Source organism: Hipposideros armiger, unplaced genomic scaffold (assembly GCF_001890085.2).
Source record: "Hipposideros armiger isolate ML-2016 unplaced genomic scaffold, ASM189008v1 scaffold_826, whole genome shotgun sequence".
In the NCBI taxonomy this organism is placed as follows: Eukaryota; Metazoa; Chordata; class Mammalia; order Chiroptera; family Hipposideridae; genus Hipposideros; species Hipposideros armiger.
This window is the reverse complement of record NW_017732176.1, coordinates 532,336-549,595: the sequence shown is the minus strand read 5'-3', so window position 1 is coordinate 549,595 and position 17,260 is coordinate 532,336. Positions and strand designations below refer to the sequence as shown.

Here is a 17,260-nt window from a genome sequence, read left to right as displayed (position 1 = left end):
GCTTTGCTTTATTTGCTTAAAACAAATGATAGAGATTAATTCAAGGGTCTTGGAGGCTGCAAGCTGGGAATACAGCTAGACAAAAACCCAGAAGTGTTCCAAAGAAGAAAGAAACATTTGTGTGGGGATGGGGTGGGGGGGAAGTGAGGAGGGGGGGCGGAGAGGAGGGAAGTAAGGGGGGACTTCTATGGAAAGTAACCTCACCGGGTTATCTGATCATAAATTCCTAACTGGGCAGGTCATGGTGGGTAGTCACGCCCACAACTTCTTTACTGAAAGGCTTAGCTTTGCCTGAAGCAAGCCCTGTCCATTGTTTCTGTGCATATAGGTTAACACACTTTTGAAATGCCCCCTTTCAGACTCTTCCTTCTAATACCTGGTCACCCTTTTAGACCCCTCAAAAGAGCACTACTCTTAACTACCCTGTAATCTAATTTCCATGTGGCCACCCCAAGAGAGCACAAAATCTTAACTATCCTATAATCTGACCCCTGATTTGCTTTCACCTACCTTCATATAATGTTCCCTCCTTAATCTCAAATGCATAAAAAGAAACTGCAAGCTATTATTCTCTGAAGCATTTATTTCACCCTACTGAGATCTTGCTTCCAGGTATATTCTCTGTTTGGCTCAAATAAACTTTTCATAAAAATTCTCTACAGATTTGGACATTCTTTCATCAACAAGTTAAAAGTTCTTAGAGTAAAAAGTGCATCCTTGAGAATTATCAGTCCTTCCTCCTTAGCCCTAGCATTGGTCCAGGATGGTTATCATTCAGGTGCCAGGCAGTCAGGATGATGAATGCCAGGTGGTCTGGACGATGGGTGCTAGGAAGTCAGATCACATCCCAGTGGTCTGGATAATGGACGTCAGGTGAATGTATATGTGAGTCCTTCAGGGGGTAATCAGGTGGCCTGGATACACGGGTCTTTTGGGGATAGTTAATTAGAAGATTACCTGAAGGTCTAGATGTATAGCCAGGCATTGACACAGGACTGGGAAGTTCAAAAAAAGTTTCAGTTTCAGGTTAGTTAAAAAAAAAAGTGAAGTCTTTTTCCATGCCTCAACCTTCATAATGGTAATAATTTTAGCAGCTTGGTTAAAATGACTCCATTTTATATATTCCCTATCTTACTCTTTCCTCATCTTGAATATATTCTGAAATTTCCACTTTCCTACCTCCTTACTCTTGCCCATATCATCTGCCCACTTGCCCTTACTCAAATCTTACTCATTTTCCGGACACATCTCTAACACTGCTCCTGTCCTCCAGGCCACTCTCCATATTCCAATTCCAATTTAGTGTTTATAAGTATATTCCAGAGGAGGAAAATGGCGGCTGTGAGGAGGGCTCCCTGAGCTCTCCCTTGGAAATCAGCCATTTGAACAGCTGTAACTCATCAAGGGAACTTCTACTCATCTCAGGGAACAAACAGCTAAGAGACTCACATGATGATTGCCTGAAGGCAATCCTGAGAAATAAGAACAAAGTCGGAGGAATCATGGTACCTGACATCAAATCATATTACAAGGCTACAGTGATCAAAACACTGTGGTACTGGCATAAAAGCAGGCACATAGATCAATGGAACAGAATAGAGAGGCCAGAAATAAATCCATTCATATACGGTCAATTAATCTATGACAACAAAAGCAAGAATTTACATTGGAGTAAAGTCTATTCAATAAATGGTGCAGGGAAAATTGGACTGACACGTGCAAAAAAATGAAATTGGACCACCTCCTTACACCATATACAAGAACAAATTCAAAATGGATTAAAGACTTACATGTAAGACCTGAAACGATAAAACTCCTAGAAGAAAATATAGGGAGNCTCATCAGTCATTAGTATCTTTATCATATCCTTTAATAAACTGGTAAACGTAAGTATTTCCCTGAGTTTTAGGAGGTATACTCGATCATTTTTTTTTTAAACAGAAGTGATCTAAGGATAGATTAAATTAGGGTTCATGGCCTGGAATGAATGGGTTGTCTGTCAGAGCATAAAGATATCTGGGATAGAAGTAGGTGACTTGGACATATGAGAGTGGCCAGGAAGTATGAAGTTTTTATTTTCCATGTTAACACCAGCAAAGCACCCCTAACTGAAGAGGCATTAAACAACCAAGTAGAAAATAATGTCTCAGCCAGGTGAAGCCAACCATGCTCTGTCACTCTGGCCAGTTGAAGCCAACCATCCTCACCAGAGCGTTCACAAAAGGAAAAGGAGCAAACACAGTGGTCTTATTCTATGGATGAAAGACAAGCATCAGCCCGACATCTTTCACTTCTACTCACCAGGGCTGACTAGCTATTGCTGTCACTGAATCTCCAACCTGCCAGCAGCAATGCTGCTGTGACACCATCCCTGGAGACAGCCACTTGGTAGCAAGATGACTCTATTGGACCCCCTTCCACCTGGAAGGGACAGCTATTTATTCTGACAGAAATAAACTATGGGCTTGCCTCCCCCGCCTGCAGGACTTCACTCCGCACTGTTATCTGAAGGGGTATAGAGTGTTTAAACAATTGGCACAGGATCCCACTACGTACACCTATAAGAACCACTCACAGCAAATAAGGTGTGGTATCGAGACATGGCCATGAAATACCCTACTCATATTACAGACTGCGTCACCCCAAACCTGCAAACCTCTTAGAACGTTGGAATAAACTGTTAAAGGCTTAGCTGAAATGCCAGTTGAGAGACAATGCTTTACAATGATAGGACTTTACAATATTATTTTACAGTATTTTCTAGAACACAGGATTTACTTTAAATCAAAGACAGACCTTTATACAGTGCTGGGTCCCCAATAAAATAAAATGCATGGGTGCAGAAACCAAAACATGGAAACACGAGTAGCCCCCTTTACGGTCTCATCAAGTGACCCATTTGGGGAAATAGTGATTCTAATCCATGAACTCAGGGATCTGCAGATTGAAAAGTCCTGGTAGGCAAAGTGGAACACTTCTACCAAGAGAGGTAACATTTCCCATTTCTAAACTGCAACTGACGCTCGGCCACTTTGGAGCTTCTTTGGGCTCCTTGCTCACAAGGTAAGAGAAGGAATCACGGTCCTGGCAGTGAGAATTGTTCCTGATCATCAATACACGGGGTTATGGAAAACCAGCGGGAGCAGGAAGGATTACGGTTAGCACTTAAGTGCTCTTGGTGGGAGAGAGGTGGGCTCAGAAGGATAGTCTGAAGAAGGGCATAGAGGCAGCAGAAGAAGGAAGCAAGCTTGAGGAAGAAAGGAAGCAAATTCAGAAAAGCATGTTCAATTAGATTTGGGGGAGTCTTGTTCTGCAGGTTAAAGCATACAGACCAGAAAAAAAGGGAAGAAAAGAGAATAAATGCCAAGAAACAGAAGGCAATAATTCAAAAGTCTAACTAATATATTAGGTATGGCCTATTTTCACTGGTTCATAAAAGATAAGAAAAGCAGGAAGGTTAAGAGAATGGGAACAACCAAAGGCAGGGAGGGGGAAGGAAGGAAGGAAGGAAGGAAGGAAGGGAGGGAGGGGAAGGGAAGGGGAAGTGAAGTGAAGGGAAGGGAAGGAAGAAGGAACGAGAAACCTGGACTAGAGGCTGTGCTTTTAAACAAATTTATCCACTCCAAGTATCATGCAGAGTGTACAAATTCTTTTATGTAATTCAAAACCTTCCCTCAATAATCTCCATTACTTTGAAACAAATAAACTTCTAATATAACATCATTCCATAAGCTCTTACTGTGTTCACATGTTGGTTTTTCAGGACTCCACGTGCCATCCCTTTGGCATGAAGCGTCAAAGCGTTCTCTCCCAAAACATGAATATGAAATCGAGTCTCCATAGAAATAGTCACAGCTACTGGCAACACTTTTTTTCCTCCTTTGAAGGATTTTGCCATTCTTCAGATCTGGTTCTGTGCAACATACCTCTAAAAAATAAAAAGTGAGGCTAACGGTTGGTAAAATCACCATGAGGAGGCCCTATGGCTAAGGACCTCACTTCCACCTTTGGAAGAGCTCACCACAGAAGAGACGGGGCAAATAGACAAGGACACCCAAGACACTTTGCGTCCGCTCTCCCTGTCTCTGATTTGCTGAAGTAGTCCAACCCAGTTTTTTCCCTCCAAGTAAATAATTTCACTAGGATCCTCCAAAATGAGAACTTGGATTAAACCAGTATGAAAATGTAAATTTTCAAAGTTAGTCCAGAGCAAAGACAAATAACATTCATCTCCTTATGGCTTCATTAGGGTTACGTCATTATTAAGCTTTCTAATAACTTACACTTCCCCAATCACAGGAGGAAGAATGTTCTCAAAAGTTGACATCTACCTGACAGCAAATGCATGGAAATAAATTTAAATTATTGCTTTGGCCAGGGTTTTTCTTCTTTGATGCCAAATTTAAGAGAAATATCTACTCAGATTCTTTCATTTTAATGTAATAAGAGCTGATCTAGGGATATAATTTTTATTTCCTAGTGGAAATACTTTCAAGTAGAATTTGATATTGTTTGATGTAAGAGAAAACATCATAACAGAGTAAAATGCTCTGTTGACCCTCTCGGGAGCTTGACCAGCACTACAGGGTGGTCTTGCAGTGATAGTCAAATACTCTCAGCACGAATTATAATAAAAATACTCAACATTCATGTTTTCTAAATTGTAACAATGTTTATATATAACGCTTTAAATTGTAGAAAACACTTTTAAATAATTAATGCATGAATCCAAATTCATATTTTATTAGATTTTATGATAAATTGGATCAATACCATTTCACTTCTACTTTTTAAATGGTTAAAAAATATCCCTTATTAAACAACTAAATCAATAAGATTAAAATGGATAAGGTAAATATAATTTAAAGGTAGGTTTTTAAACACATATAAATATTCATTTATATAAAAAAATTAGTGTCTTAATTACATGTCATTGTTTTTTATTCATTAAAGAGGATCTCCAAAGGCCTGTATGAATCAATATTTTGTTATTTAAGTGGTGGCAATAATTGTTGTTAAACATATTTTTAATTCAGTCAGTTGGTTAAAATCTTTCATGCTATTTCCACAAAATGAGTCTGAAAAATTGCAATAAGCTTTAAGTGGTAATATGAAATGACTAATCTTTCAGTGGGTTGATCTAAACTACCATTTTTTATTATTTGTGCATTTCACATATTTTTCAAATTCCAATCTGTAGAATAAAATTCCCTGTATTCTGGGCTTCAGTGTCTTCACCTCTAAAATGGCAGGGTTCTGATAGATGCGTGAAAGGAAGCATTTTCTCCCTCTGTTTTCACTTCCACTGAGGCCCATAAAATTGCATCTGCCTGTGTATTAGCCCATCACTCATTCTCTCTAAGAGCAAAGGGACAACTTCTGTTAGTGAGATGAGGAAGTCTCCTTTCTATCTTCCAGAGGCAAGAATAGTGGGTCAAGGTCTGTCTTCTAGAAGCAGTCACAAGACCAAGCTCTTTCAGCCACAGTCCCATGCTCAAGAGACATGAGACAAGTCACTTTACACCTGGTTGAATTCATGATGCTTTCACAGACTTCCTTCTACCAAGCACCCCAAAGCCCACATTAGGAAGAAAGGGGCTGATGGAGCTCTGACTCTTGCAATAGTTAAACTGTATTCTCCTTCTACCATTATTAGTAATGAAGCTAATACTTAATCTGTATAATGTTTGACTTCTGTGTCTTTGTGTCATTTGCTCTGAACTGGGATAAGGTTATAATTTCTCAGCCCCTCAAACTCCAAGACTTTTATGGTTTCTTCTGACAATAATAGTCATTATTCTATTGAATTAATATAATTTTAGCTTTATCTTGAAGGATGTAACTTTATTCATTTAAGCTAGAAAATCCTAGAAGATGCTGCACATTTAATATACTGAAAGATTTTTAAAAACGGAAACTCACCCTGACATTCTACATATGAGGTCCACGTCAAATTTCTCTGACAAGTCACAGTCGTAGGCTTATCTTCAGCAGGTTTATAGCCAGGATAGCAGTGGTATTTCAACACAGTCTCAACATCATACAGTTCTCCTTTTGGTGGCTTGTGGTAGTGATATATTTCCCAGGAAGCATGTGGGATATCTGGTAAGTCAACACAACTATCTGCTCATAAAAGAATAAGGGAAAAAGATACTGTTACTAGGAATGCAACATGATCAATGACCTGCCCTATCAAAGGGTGTCGTTTGTTCATTCAGCCATGAACCAGCTTGCCATGGCTGATGTACCAGCCACACCAGAAAACACACATGGACATGCGTCCAAATGTGCACAGCATCGGAGAGTTTCTTACTAAACACACTACCACCAGGTGGTATCTGTATGTCATGCCAACTATCCAAAACGTTAATTTCCCTCCCTCCTCATTGAACTTCAAAAAGTTTAGTTTCTGAATTGACACATTAGGCTTGTGAGGTGTAGATGTGGCTGGAAAACTGCGCCAGACAATCCTTTCTTATTTCCTGGCAGATTGGGGAAAATAAACAAGTCATTGCCCTCATTCAGATGACACCAGGAACATTATCACCTAAGGGCTCATCAAGAACAAAACAAACTCCAAGCATCTTTTGAGCCTGGACTTGTGTCTTGTGTTCTTTGCTCTTTCCTGACACTACTAATTCATATCATATGGACATTTAACACATACATCTGCCAAGTGGGATATTTATTACATTTTACCTTCAAACATTTTAAAGGGTATGTAGGGTAAGGATTTTTTTTAACAGTTTTATTGAGATACAAGTCACAGAAGATAAAATTCACCCATTTAAAGTATACAATGTGTTTTAGTATATCCACAGAGTTGTGTAACCATCACCACTATCCAACATTAGGATATTTTTATCAACCCTAAAAGAAACTCTGTACTCATTAGTAGTCACTCCCTATTCCCATCTCCCCTCTGGCTCTGGGAATCACTACCATACTTTCTCTATACATGAGTCTGCCTATTCTGGACTTTTCAAATAAGTGGAATCATGTAATATGTGGGTGTTTTTTTTTTATAACTGGCTTCTTTCACTTAGCATAATGTTTTCAAGTATCCTCCATGTTGTAGAATGTATCAGTACTTCATCCCTATTGCCAAATGATACTCCATTGTATGGATATACCACTTTTCTTTTATCCATTTTTCAGATGACAGGCATTTGCGTTGTTTAGCTATTATAAATTATACTGCTGTGAACATTAACATAAAACTTTGTGTGTGTGGACATCTGTTTTTATTTCTCTAGGTGGATACCTAGGAGGGCAATTGTTGGGTCATATAATACCGCAAACCTTTGAGGAACTGCCAAAACTCTACTCCAAAATGGCTGCACCACTCTGTATTCCCACCAGCCTTGTATGAGGCTTCCAATTTTTTCACATCCTCACCAACATTTATTATTGTTTATCTTTTTTATTATAGCCATACTGACAAGTGTAATGTGGTATTTTACTGAATCTAGAAGATCACCTTACAAGAGATACTAACGGAACTTCTTCAGGCTGAAAGCAAGTGACACCAGGTAGTAATTTGAATCCATGCAGAAAAACAATGAGCACCAGCAAAGGTAATTATGTAGGTAATTAAAAAGATAGTATATTGTATATTTCTTCTCTTTTCTTCTCTTAATTGACTTAAGAGTAATTGCATTAAACAATATGTATATCACTGCATTATTAAGCCTATACCACACAAAAAAATGTGATATATTTGACAATAACAGCACAAAGAAGATAGGTGGGAACAAAGCTGTATTGGAGTATGGAAATGACACATTTGGACGCACAGGAAGAAATGAACAGAATCAGGAGTGGTAAAGGAAGATTATTATAATAAGCTCTATAAATATATACTTGTTCTCCTTTCTTCTCTCAGCTACCTTAAATGATGTGAAACACAAAATCACATACAGCAATAGTTATAACAATGTACTGTTGGGTTTGTAATAAATATATAAACATGAAATGTTTTGTTGGCTTCTTGGTTGACAGTTTTGGTTTTTTTCCTACACTTTGAATATGCCATCTCACCTCCTTTGTTTCTGATGAGAAGTCAGATGTTAATATTACTGGGCTTTCATAAACTTGTTGGATGTGTAAATTAATGTGGTTTTTGCTTGTTTTTTGTCAAATTGGGGGAGTTTTGATCCATTATTTCTTCTAATAGTTTTTCTGCTCCTTACTCTCTCTTCTTCCGAAATTCCCATTATGTAAACGTGGAGGCAATTAAATGTCCCACGTTTCTCTGAGGCTTTATTCATTTTTCTTCATTCTCTGTACTCCAGATTCCATGATCTCAATCAATCTATCTTCACAATCACCAATTCTTTCTTCTGCCAAATCAAATTTACTGTTGTGTTCCTCTTGTGAATTTTTCATTTCATTTACTGTGCTTTTCAACTCCATAATTGCCTTTTTTTCTTTGAGTCTAACATCACCTTCATTTATATTCTCTATTTAATAAGACAATGTCATAATCCTTTTCTTTAATTATTTAAATTATTTTCCTTAGTTCTTGGAACATATTTATAATTACTGCTTTGAACTTCTTTTCTGCTAAATGCAACATCTAGGTCCCTTCAAAGGCAATTTCCAGTGTCAGCTTTTTCCTTTTGTATGAGTTACTTGTTTCTGTTTCTTTGCATGTCCCATAATTTTTTGTTGAAAACTGAACATGTTAGATAGTATATTGTAACAACGTAAGATACTGATTTCCTCTTCCCCAGCTCCATGGCCTGCTGTTATTGTTGTCTCTTGTTTGGTTATTTATTTGTTTAGTGACTTCAGTGGATTAGTGCAGTTAAGTCTATTTCCCCCAAATCATGCAATCTCTAATGATGCTCCCAAGAGAGCACAGCCTTGGGATGGCACACTGTCTTCCTACCACCAGGGATGACTGTGGTTTTTCTTTGTCTCTTTCCCATTAAGCTTTTGGCTAGTTTGTCTCTATTGGTATTACATATAGCTGTTAGCCTCCAATTATTGTTAGCTGGTTGCTCTATTGTTTTTGACAACTCCCTGAGGGCATAAATTGTTTCACAATCAGATCCAATTAAAGCCAGGTCCCTTGGCAGGGGCAGGGCATTGACAGTCTTTGAAGCTTGCTCCAAATCTCCCCTGGCAGGACCTTTGTGTTATGGATCAGGAGCTGGGGGAAACTGGGGACTCATTCTTTACCAGTTCCCCCAAAATCCTTCCTATGGCTTAGGGGTTGTGAGAAGGAGAGGAGGGAGGGGAGGTAGGAACCGGTACTGCCACCAGCTGTGCCTACCACCAAGTATAGATATTTCACAGCCCAGAGCCAGGGAGAATGAGATCTGCTAGTGTCACTAGCTGTCAAATCTACTCATGAAAATTATTCTGCTCCATGAAGCTGGGGAGGATGAGAGATGGCACTTGGCCACCAACCCCACTGGAACAGACCTCCTACAACACAGAATTAGGCAGGAAAGGGGGACTGAATTCTTCACCAGATGCCCCTACTTGCATCTGGCTGCTGCCACCTGAAGCATGGAGCTTTGGAAAATGCTATTCCAAGATGTTTGCTGGCAACCAAATCCAGTCTAAATTGCTATTCCACCCCAGCAAGCTGGGGAAGACGGGAATTGCCACTCCTGAGTCCACTGAAACAGTTCTCCCACAAGGCTGTTGGGGACTGGGTACAGACCCTAGCTCTAATGTAATGGCCTCCCATTGTTTGTTCCAACTCCACATAGATTTTGTTAGATAAATGCTTATCAATTTGTTGTAATTTCTTTCGTTAATCTCCAGAGACCTAAAATGGTTGTCTTTGCTAATTATGAGCAGTTTAATAGATTGGAGAGCGCTTTCCCCAAGCTCTTTACATCACTATTCCAGAAGTCCCCAAGGTAAGTTCTTGACATTTCATGAGGCTAAAAGTAAGAGCACAAGGCACAAGTGGCTTCCTCCCATTTCGAGTTATATGGGCATGTCACTTAGCCTCAATAAACAGATTCCTCATATGTAAAGTGAGAATAATAATAATGTCTACTGTTTGGGGGAGGATTCATTGATTAAATTCTTATTAAATACCTAGACTGGTGCCAAGTTATCATTACTACTTTAACATTATTTTTAATGATCCACATGAGTTTGTAATTTCAGAATGTCAGAGTCATAGTTAGTCCATACAATACTTTTGTGCAAGTTAGAAAAAGACATTTTTTTTCCTCAGAACACTTTACTATTTATCTTTCAAAACAATTATCCTAATATGATGATTTTGTTAGAACAAAACAATTTTATATCAACTGCAAGAAAATTGTTGCGAGAAATACACTAATGCACAATGTCTACAATGTCAATATCTCCCCTTAAGGTTGGAGTGTGCATAACCTGCACAACTGCACATGGCAGCCTTTTGTGATGTCATGTGATCCTGTACCATGTACTGTGGTCTATCTTTTTCCCAACAAGAAAAAAATAAAGACAATTATTGATCTAAATTTAAATTTTCACTGAAATTCAAATGGGCTTAGGCATACATGTATGCCCTCGCCAACATTTCTGGATATCTTTATATGCCAAACATTGAAGTTCCTTTATGGTCCATACTTACTGAGCTCACAAATGGGAGGAGGTGGATTCCAGTTGTTATCAGCTCCACAATGGATTAAACTGCTGCCTTTGAGGTTAAAACCTTTATTGCAGTCAAATTCAACAGAGTCTTTGTAAGTATAGCTGGGTCCAAATCCCGTGACTATTTTTCCATCTTTAACATATGGCCGATGACAGCTGATTTCTAAAGAATCATAAGAAAAGACAAGTGGATTATAAACGAGAAATGGCAATAAGGAAATTACTGCTATTGCTAATTTAGTTCCAAGCATAACACAAAAACTTTATACAGTACATGTCAAGTAGACATGGGGAAAACATTTTTAAATGCATATATATTTTTTTCAACTTTTAAAAGCCTTATTAAAATGAGATCCCATCATATTGGTTCTATTATTAGATGATTGTGGGTAACTCCAACTTCCTCACTTTCCCAAGAAAAACTAGCCATATAGAACCCAGAAGAAACACATTATCTCAAAGTCCCCAAATCCTCCCCTTATAATGACCTATTTTCCTCAATGATTTTGGTGGTGGGTCAGTGGTCAATGGTAATGGTATGATGATCATGATAATGAGGCACCCAGGGCATCGGAGATCTCCACCTTCACAAGCAAAGAACACACTGCCTACTCCCTCAGCGAACAGTCAAGTCCTTCTACCTTAATTCTTCTACAACCCCTCAACTTCTCTCCAGGCCCGCTACCATGGCTACAGTTGAAGCAACCTTAACTTATTGGCTGGATGTTTGCAACAGGTGACCATGTGTTCAATTTTGTTCCACTTCAAATTGTCGGCCATTCTGCAGCCAGTTACCTTTCTAAAATGCAACAGGTTAAATCTCCTGGTTAAAGCCTTTCAATGTCTCCCCTTCACCTTTGTTCTGAACTCCTGAGAGTGACACATAAGACCCTTCATAACCTGATGCTGCTAACTTTCCAGCCTCAGTCTCTGCCATTTCCACCTCCTAGATTCCAGACATTTTGAACTGTTTGCAATATCATGCTCTCTCATCCCCTGATTTGACTGTGTCCTATGGGGAGTCAGAATAGTAAGTGATACTGTGTAGGCATCAAGTAGCAAAGGAAGATGCCTTAGATTAGCAAACTAGCCAAATACCACAGTATATCTTCTTGCTCAACTACTGTTTACTTTGTCCTGTTGACCTTCTGGTGGTTAGTAGGTTTTGCTTGCTATGTGGTTGACATTACAAATGCTAACCAACATTTCCAGCTCTGCTTCCTGAACAGAGAAAAGATGATATTCCCCAGTTCTCTTGGGGTATGTAGGGTCTACGCACTACTAGTTTGGGGGAAAAGGCTGCAATGTAAAGTGATATGTGGTCACTTCCAAGCCAAAACTCTTAAAAGCCGGGACACAATTTGCTTTCCTCTCTTGCTCTTCTGAAGATATTGTGAAAGTGCATTTTGATATAAGGTGTGACAAGATCAACCTAGATTGCTAAACTTGTTGCTAAACTAACACCTAGAGAGTCTCCTGGACATTCAGTACACTCAAGATGAATGAGAATCAACTACTTCACAAGGCCAATGAGATATTGGTGCTGTTTGTTACCATATACTGGTCCAGCATACATCCGTATCAGTTGACCAACTAAATGACTTTATCATTGCAATAATTAGTCTTTGAATCATTTCATTTCCCCAATAAATCCACCTTCCTTCCTCCTTTAAACAGAAGAAAAAAAATTCAAAGCAGGATTCAACAATTCAATTGCAACTTACTTTTACAGGTAGGAGGGCTGGGGCTCCAGACACCTGTTGTTTTATTCTCCACTGTGCAGGAAATGGAAGCTTTGCCTAACATTGAGAAGCCTTTGTCACAACTGTAGGTAACAGAAGAGCCATATCGGTAGTCATCTTCATATCCACCAGTGTGTTTCCCATTGCTGATGTCTGGAGGGGCTTGACACTGGGCAACTGGGATGAGTGAGTGAAGAGGAAGAAATAATCAGGGAAGGCATCCTTACCAATTTAACATTCATGATGCAAATTCTAATAGAGGATACAAAAAAGCAGCAAAGACGTACAGGACTTTCATCACCTAACATAGTATAAGTTTATAGTCAAATCAGAAAAAAGTACTTACTCACACATTCTGGGAAAGGATCACTCCAGGCAACTGTTTTATCTTGGATCTCACAATGACTAGTGGTTGAGCCAATTAAGATATATCTGAATAAAATAGGATCAAAGATTTTAGTGGAATTCTTCCTACACTCAATTAAATTGGATAAAAGTGTCTGAACAAACGAATTGTTACTCAACATTAAAAATGAAGAAATAATGTTTTCTCAGATAACACTTCCCATTGAAGCTCCATTCAGCAAAATTTCACCACTGCAATGAGATGTGTGTGTTTGTTCACTTGTTCTTTTATTCTGCAATCTACTATTGAGCATCTCCTAGGTGTCTGTCAGTCATGGAATTCATGCAGAGCTCAAGCAGGACAATATAGAGGGAAAGACTCATTTGAGTGTATAATGCAGTTTGGATGAGGGTACCAGCTAGATTACTGGCTCCAAACTCTCATGGTCTGCAGCCTCCTTTTGACTTGTAGATGATTGTCTTCTCCCATACACTATTAATTCCCTGTTCACAATCCCTATTTTTATGCTCTTGACAAGTTCTAAGCTTGATACTCTCTATGTATTATGGTAACAGAAAAAAAATAGAAAAGCATTGCTAGTGTGATGTAAAATTTTACTGTCATCTAGGAATAACCTACAATATGATTGAACACTCATATAAATGATACCTTCAGCAATTTAAGAGCCTCTCGACTTTATTTAATAATAACTTAAAGAAAATGAATATTTTAATAAGATAGGATACAGTGAAAATTAAGCATTTATTTATTTTTAAACTTATTTAAAATGCAATTTTTCTAACTTAGCCAGGAAAACAAGTGAAAAGTACTGTTTCTGGTTATTTCAATAGGAACACCTCAAATTTGAACAGCATCGTACTTAATGAATTCTTAGCAGATATTTACAATAAAGGAAACAGTATAAACATGAGAAAATCAAACAAAATAAAACAACAATATTAACAAAAAAGATTAGAGAAAAATGTGAGATATAGACAATAAACAATGGAGAATCAACATACTTCATTGAAAAACCTGAAGAAAGAACACAAAACAGAACAAAATAGCTATTTTAAAATGTATTTCAAGTAAATATTACAAAAGTAGAATAATACTTTAATCTACATTTTAAAATTGTATATCACTTAGCAACAACAACAAAACAATGAACAAAATGGTTTGTATCAAAACAACCAAGAGTAGACTTATTAGATTTCAAAAATAAAGAATAATATCTTTGAACAGCCAAACAAAGACCCAAGTCACATATAAGAAAAAGAAACCCAGGGAGGCATCAGAGTTATTTACAGCAACATCTATTAGAAAGGGATATTTAGCAAAATCTATAAAATACTCAAGAAAAGAACATGTGAGCCACAGACTTGATATCCAGCCATATTGTCTTTTAAGCATGAAGTCCTCAGATAGTATTGAACTTGTAAGAACTCAACAAATAATTTTCACTTGGAGCTTTCCTTTTAGGAAATCACCAGAGGACAAACGATGGCCAACCAAGCAACAGCAGGCTAAATTTCAGCAAAAACAAAAATAAAAAAACAACTGGTAGTGAACACTGAACATGCAGATCTAGGACAAAAACAAAGGTAGGGTTAAGAGCGACTGAATGAAATACAAATGTTATATGTTCTGACAGTGCTAAAATGACATAGCTAACAAATAATAGGAGATGAAGGAAAAAGTGGAAAAGAAAACAAATTCCCTCATTGCTTTATCTGCAAGAGTTGGGAGTGAAATCAAGCTATAGACATATATGAGCATTTAACAGTAATGTTAAATATAAACACTAAGATAATACAAATGACATACATTTACTGGTAGAAAAGACAGAGGAGGTGAGGAGGGGAGGAGAGAATACAAGATAGCTTTACTGTTGCTCATAACCAGGAGCAAATTTAAACTGCCTAAATATAAAGGGGATAATGATATTATATAAATGTAAATATATAAGGGTTACCACTAGAACTAAATTCTGAACCTTCCTAAATATCAAATATATATATAAACAGAGAGAGAGAGAGAGAGAGAGAGAGAGAATATATACATAAAAGGCCTCACAATGAAGTTTGCAAACTCACCCTAGAAAAAGTGCTACATACCTCACTGCTGAATATCACTACAGTCACCTTCAAAGTACTCCCCTTGGGAAGCTATGTACCGATGCCAGTACGTAGTCCACCCTCCAAAGCAATTTTGGAACTCTTTTTCTGGAATGGCCATCAGAGCTGTTGTCATATTACCCTTGATATCCTTAATGTCATCAAAATATCTTCTTTTCAATATTTCCTTTATGTTCAGGTAAAAAAAGAAGTCACTGGGGCCAGATCAGATGAGTAGGGAGGGAGGGTGTTCCAATACAGTAATTTGTTTACTGGTTAAAAACTCCCTCACAGACAGTGCTGTGTGAGTTGGTGCATTGACGTGATGCAAGAGCCATGAATCGTTGGAGAAAAGTTCAGGTCATCTAACTTTTTCAGGCAGCCTTTTCAGCACTCCAAAGTTGTAAACTTGGTTAACTGTTTGTCCAGTTGGTACAAATTCATAATGAATAATTCCTCTAATATCAGAAAAGGTTAGCAACAGTGTTGCAACAAGTTCGTGAAGTTAATTGTCAGACCTTGTACAGTAAAATATATTAAATAATATAATAAAACCAAGTCTATAGATATCACTCATATCAATAAATGTAATTGGACTTAAGTTTCTTATTGAAAGAAAGAGCTTTTAATCAGAACAAAATTCAACTCTGTGTTGTACACAGGAGACAAACCTAAAAGTATTTCAGATAGATTAAAAACACAAGGAAGGGCAAAGTTATATCAAGCAAATGCAAACAAAACAAAAGTGGGAATAATGATTTTAATATTCCAGAAACTGGACATCAGAACCAAGATTAACAAATTGCACAAAGATGGGCATATTACAGTGTTAAAGGTTTTGATTTCTAGTAAACAGCTATGAATAATAATGTACCCACAATATAGCATGAATTTTAACATAACAAAAATACATGAGTCATAAGAAAAATAGTCAAAATATGCTATTATTTATCAATAATTTATTTTGTGATATTTAAAATAATTGTGAAATTGTTCATTTATTTTAATTGCTGTTTTTAAGCTTAAGGCATATAAAGAGAAGCATAATTAAAATTCAAAAGAGCTAATCAATAAAGTAGATCTGATGTGTATCAGGTCTGACAATTAAGTTCATGAACTTACCACCGTGTGCTTACATTGGCAGCACTGTAAAAACAGCTCGGTGAGGTTTTATAACCTTAGTATATCAGTGTCTCACAGCTGTGTCGTGTCGATGTGTGGTGGTGTCTTGCTATGTGGCTTTCATTATTGTTGTTGCATATTTTTCTGTGTTGTCGCCAGAATGTCTGATCTTGAATTAGAGCAGCAAATAAACATTAAATTTCTTGTTAAACTTGGCAAGACTGGAAGTGAAATAGGGGACATGTTAGTCCAAGTTTATGGGGATAATGCCATGAAGAAAACAGCACTGTATAAATGAATTAAACGTTTTTTGAAGGGGGAGAGCACGTCACTGATGAAGAGAGGTCGGGGTGGCCAGTAAGGAGCAGAACAGACGAAAACATTGAAAAAATTTGTTGAATTGTGCATCAAAATCATCGGCTGACTGTGAGAAGCATATAGCAACTCTATACACTACTAATTAAGATTATACCTTCATTGTTTTGTTGATGGTTTCTTTTGATGTGCAGAAGCTTTTTACTTTGATATAGTCCCATTCATTTATTTTTGCTTTTATTTCTCTTGCCTTTGAGGGCAAATTCATGAAATCTTCTCTAAACCCAAGGTCTATAAGTTTAGTACCTATGCTTCCTTCAATGCAATTTATTGTTTCAGGTCTTATATTTAGGTCTTTGATCCACTTTGAGTTAATTTTGGTACACGGTGACAGATAGCAATCTAGTTTCATTCTTTTGCACATGTCTTTTCAATTTTCCCACCATTTATTGAAGAGGATTTCTTTTCTCCATCGTATGTCTTGGGTTCCTATGTCAAAAATTATCTGCCCATATACATGTGGGTTTATTTATGGGTTCTCATTTCTATTCCATTGCCCTGGGTGTCTGTTTTTCTGCCACCATACTGTTTTGATTATTGTTGCTTTGTAGTATAAATCGAAGTCAGGGGGTATGATACCTCCAGCCTTGTTTTTTCTTAGGATTGCTTTGGTTATTTGGAGTCTTTTGTGATTCCATACAAATCTGATGATTTTTGTTTTATTTCTTTAAAATATACCTTTGGGATTTTTATTGGGATTGTATTAAATCTGTATACTGCTTTAGGAAAAATGGCCATTTTCACTATGTTGATTCTTCCAATCCACGAACATGAAATATCTTTCCAGTTCTTAGTGTCTTCTTCAATTTCTTGTAATACTGTCTTATAGTTTTCAGTGTATCAGTTCTTCACATCCTTTGTTAAGTTTATTCCAAGCTTTCAATTTTTTTTTTCAATTGCAAAAGGATTGTATGCTTATCTAGGGAGATTCAACTTTTTATTTAAAAAAA

General features: G+C 37.4%; 1 protein-coding gene across 14 annotated transcripts in view; it reads right to left on the bottom strand.

Annotated features, from left to right (window-relative positions):
* C4BPA (complement component 4 binding protein alpha) overlaps positions 1–17,260 on the bottom strand; it is a 91,476-nt gene that overhangs the window by 61,754 nt on the left and 12,462 nt on the right. For 12 of the 14 annotated variants that reach the window (XM_019629158.1, XM_019629157.1, XM_019629150.1 and 9 more), the window contains 5 exons: positions 12,697–12,782; positions 12,333–12,527; positions 10,589–10,771; positions 5,923–6,123; positions 3,740–3,928 (listed from right to left, as the gene is read on the bottom strand). In XM_019629158.1, the coding sequence (XP_019484703.1) occupies positions 3,740–3,928; positions 5,923–6,123; positions 10,589–10,771; positions 12,333–12,527; positions 12,697–12,782 (854 nt within the window). The remainder of the gene's footprint in view (positions 1–3,739; positions 3,929–5,922; positions 6,124–10,588; positions 10,772–12,332; positions 12,528–12,696; positions 12,783–17,260) is intronic. The other 2 variants (XM_019629159.1, XM_019629162.1) reach the window with 1 other exon arrangement.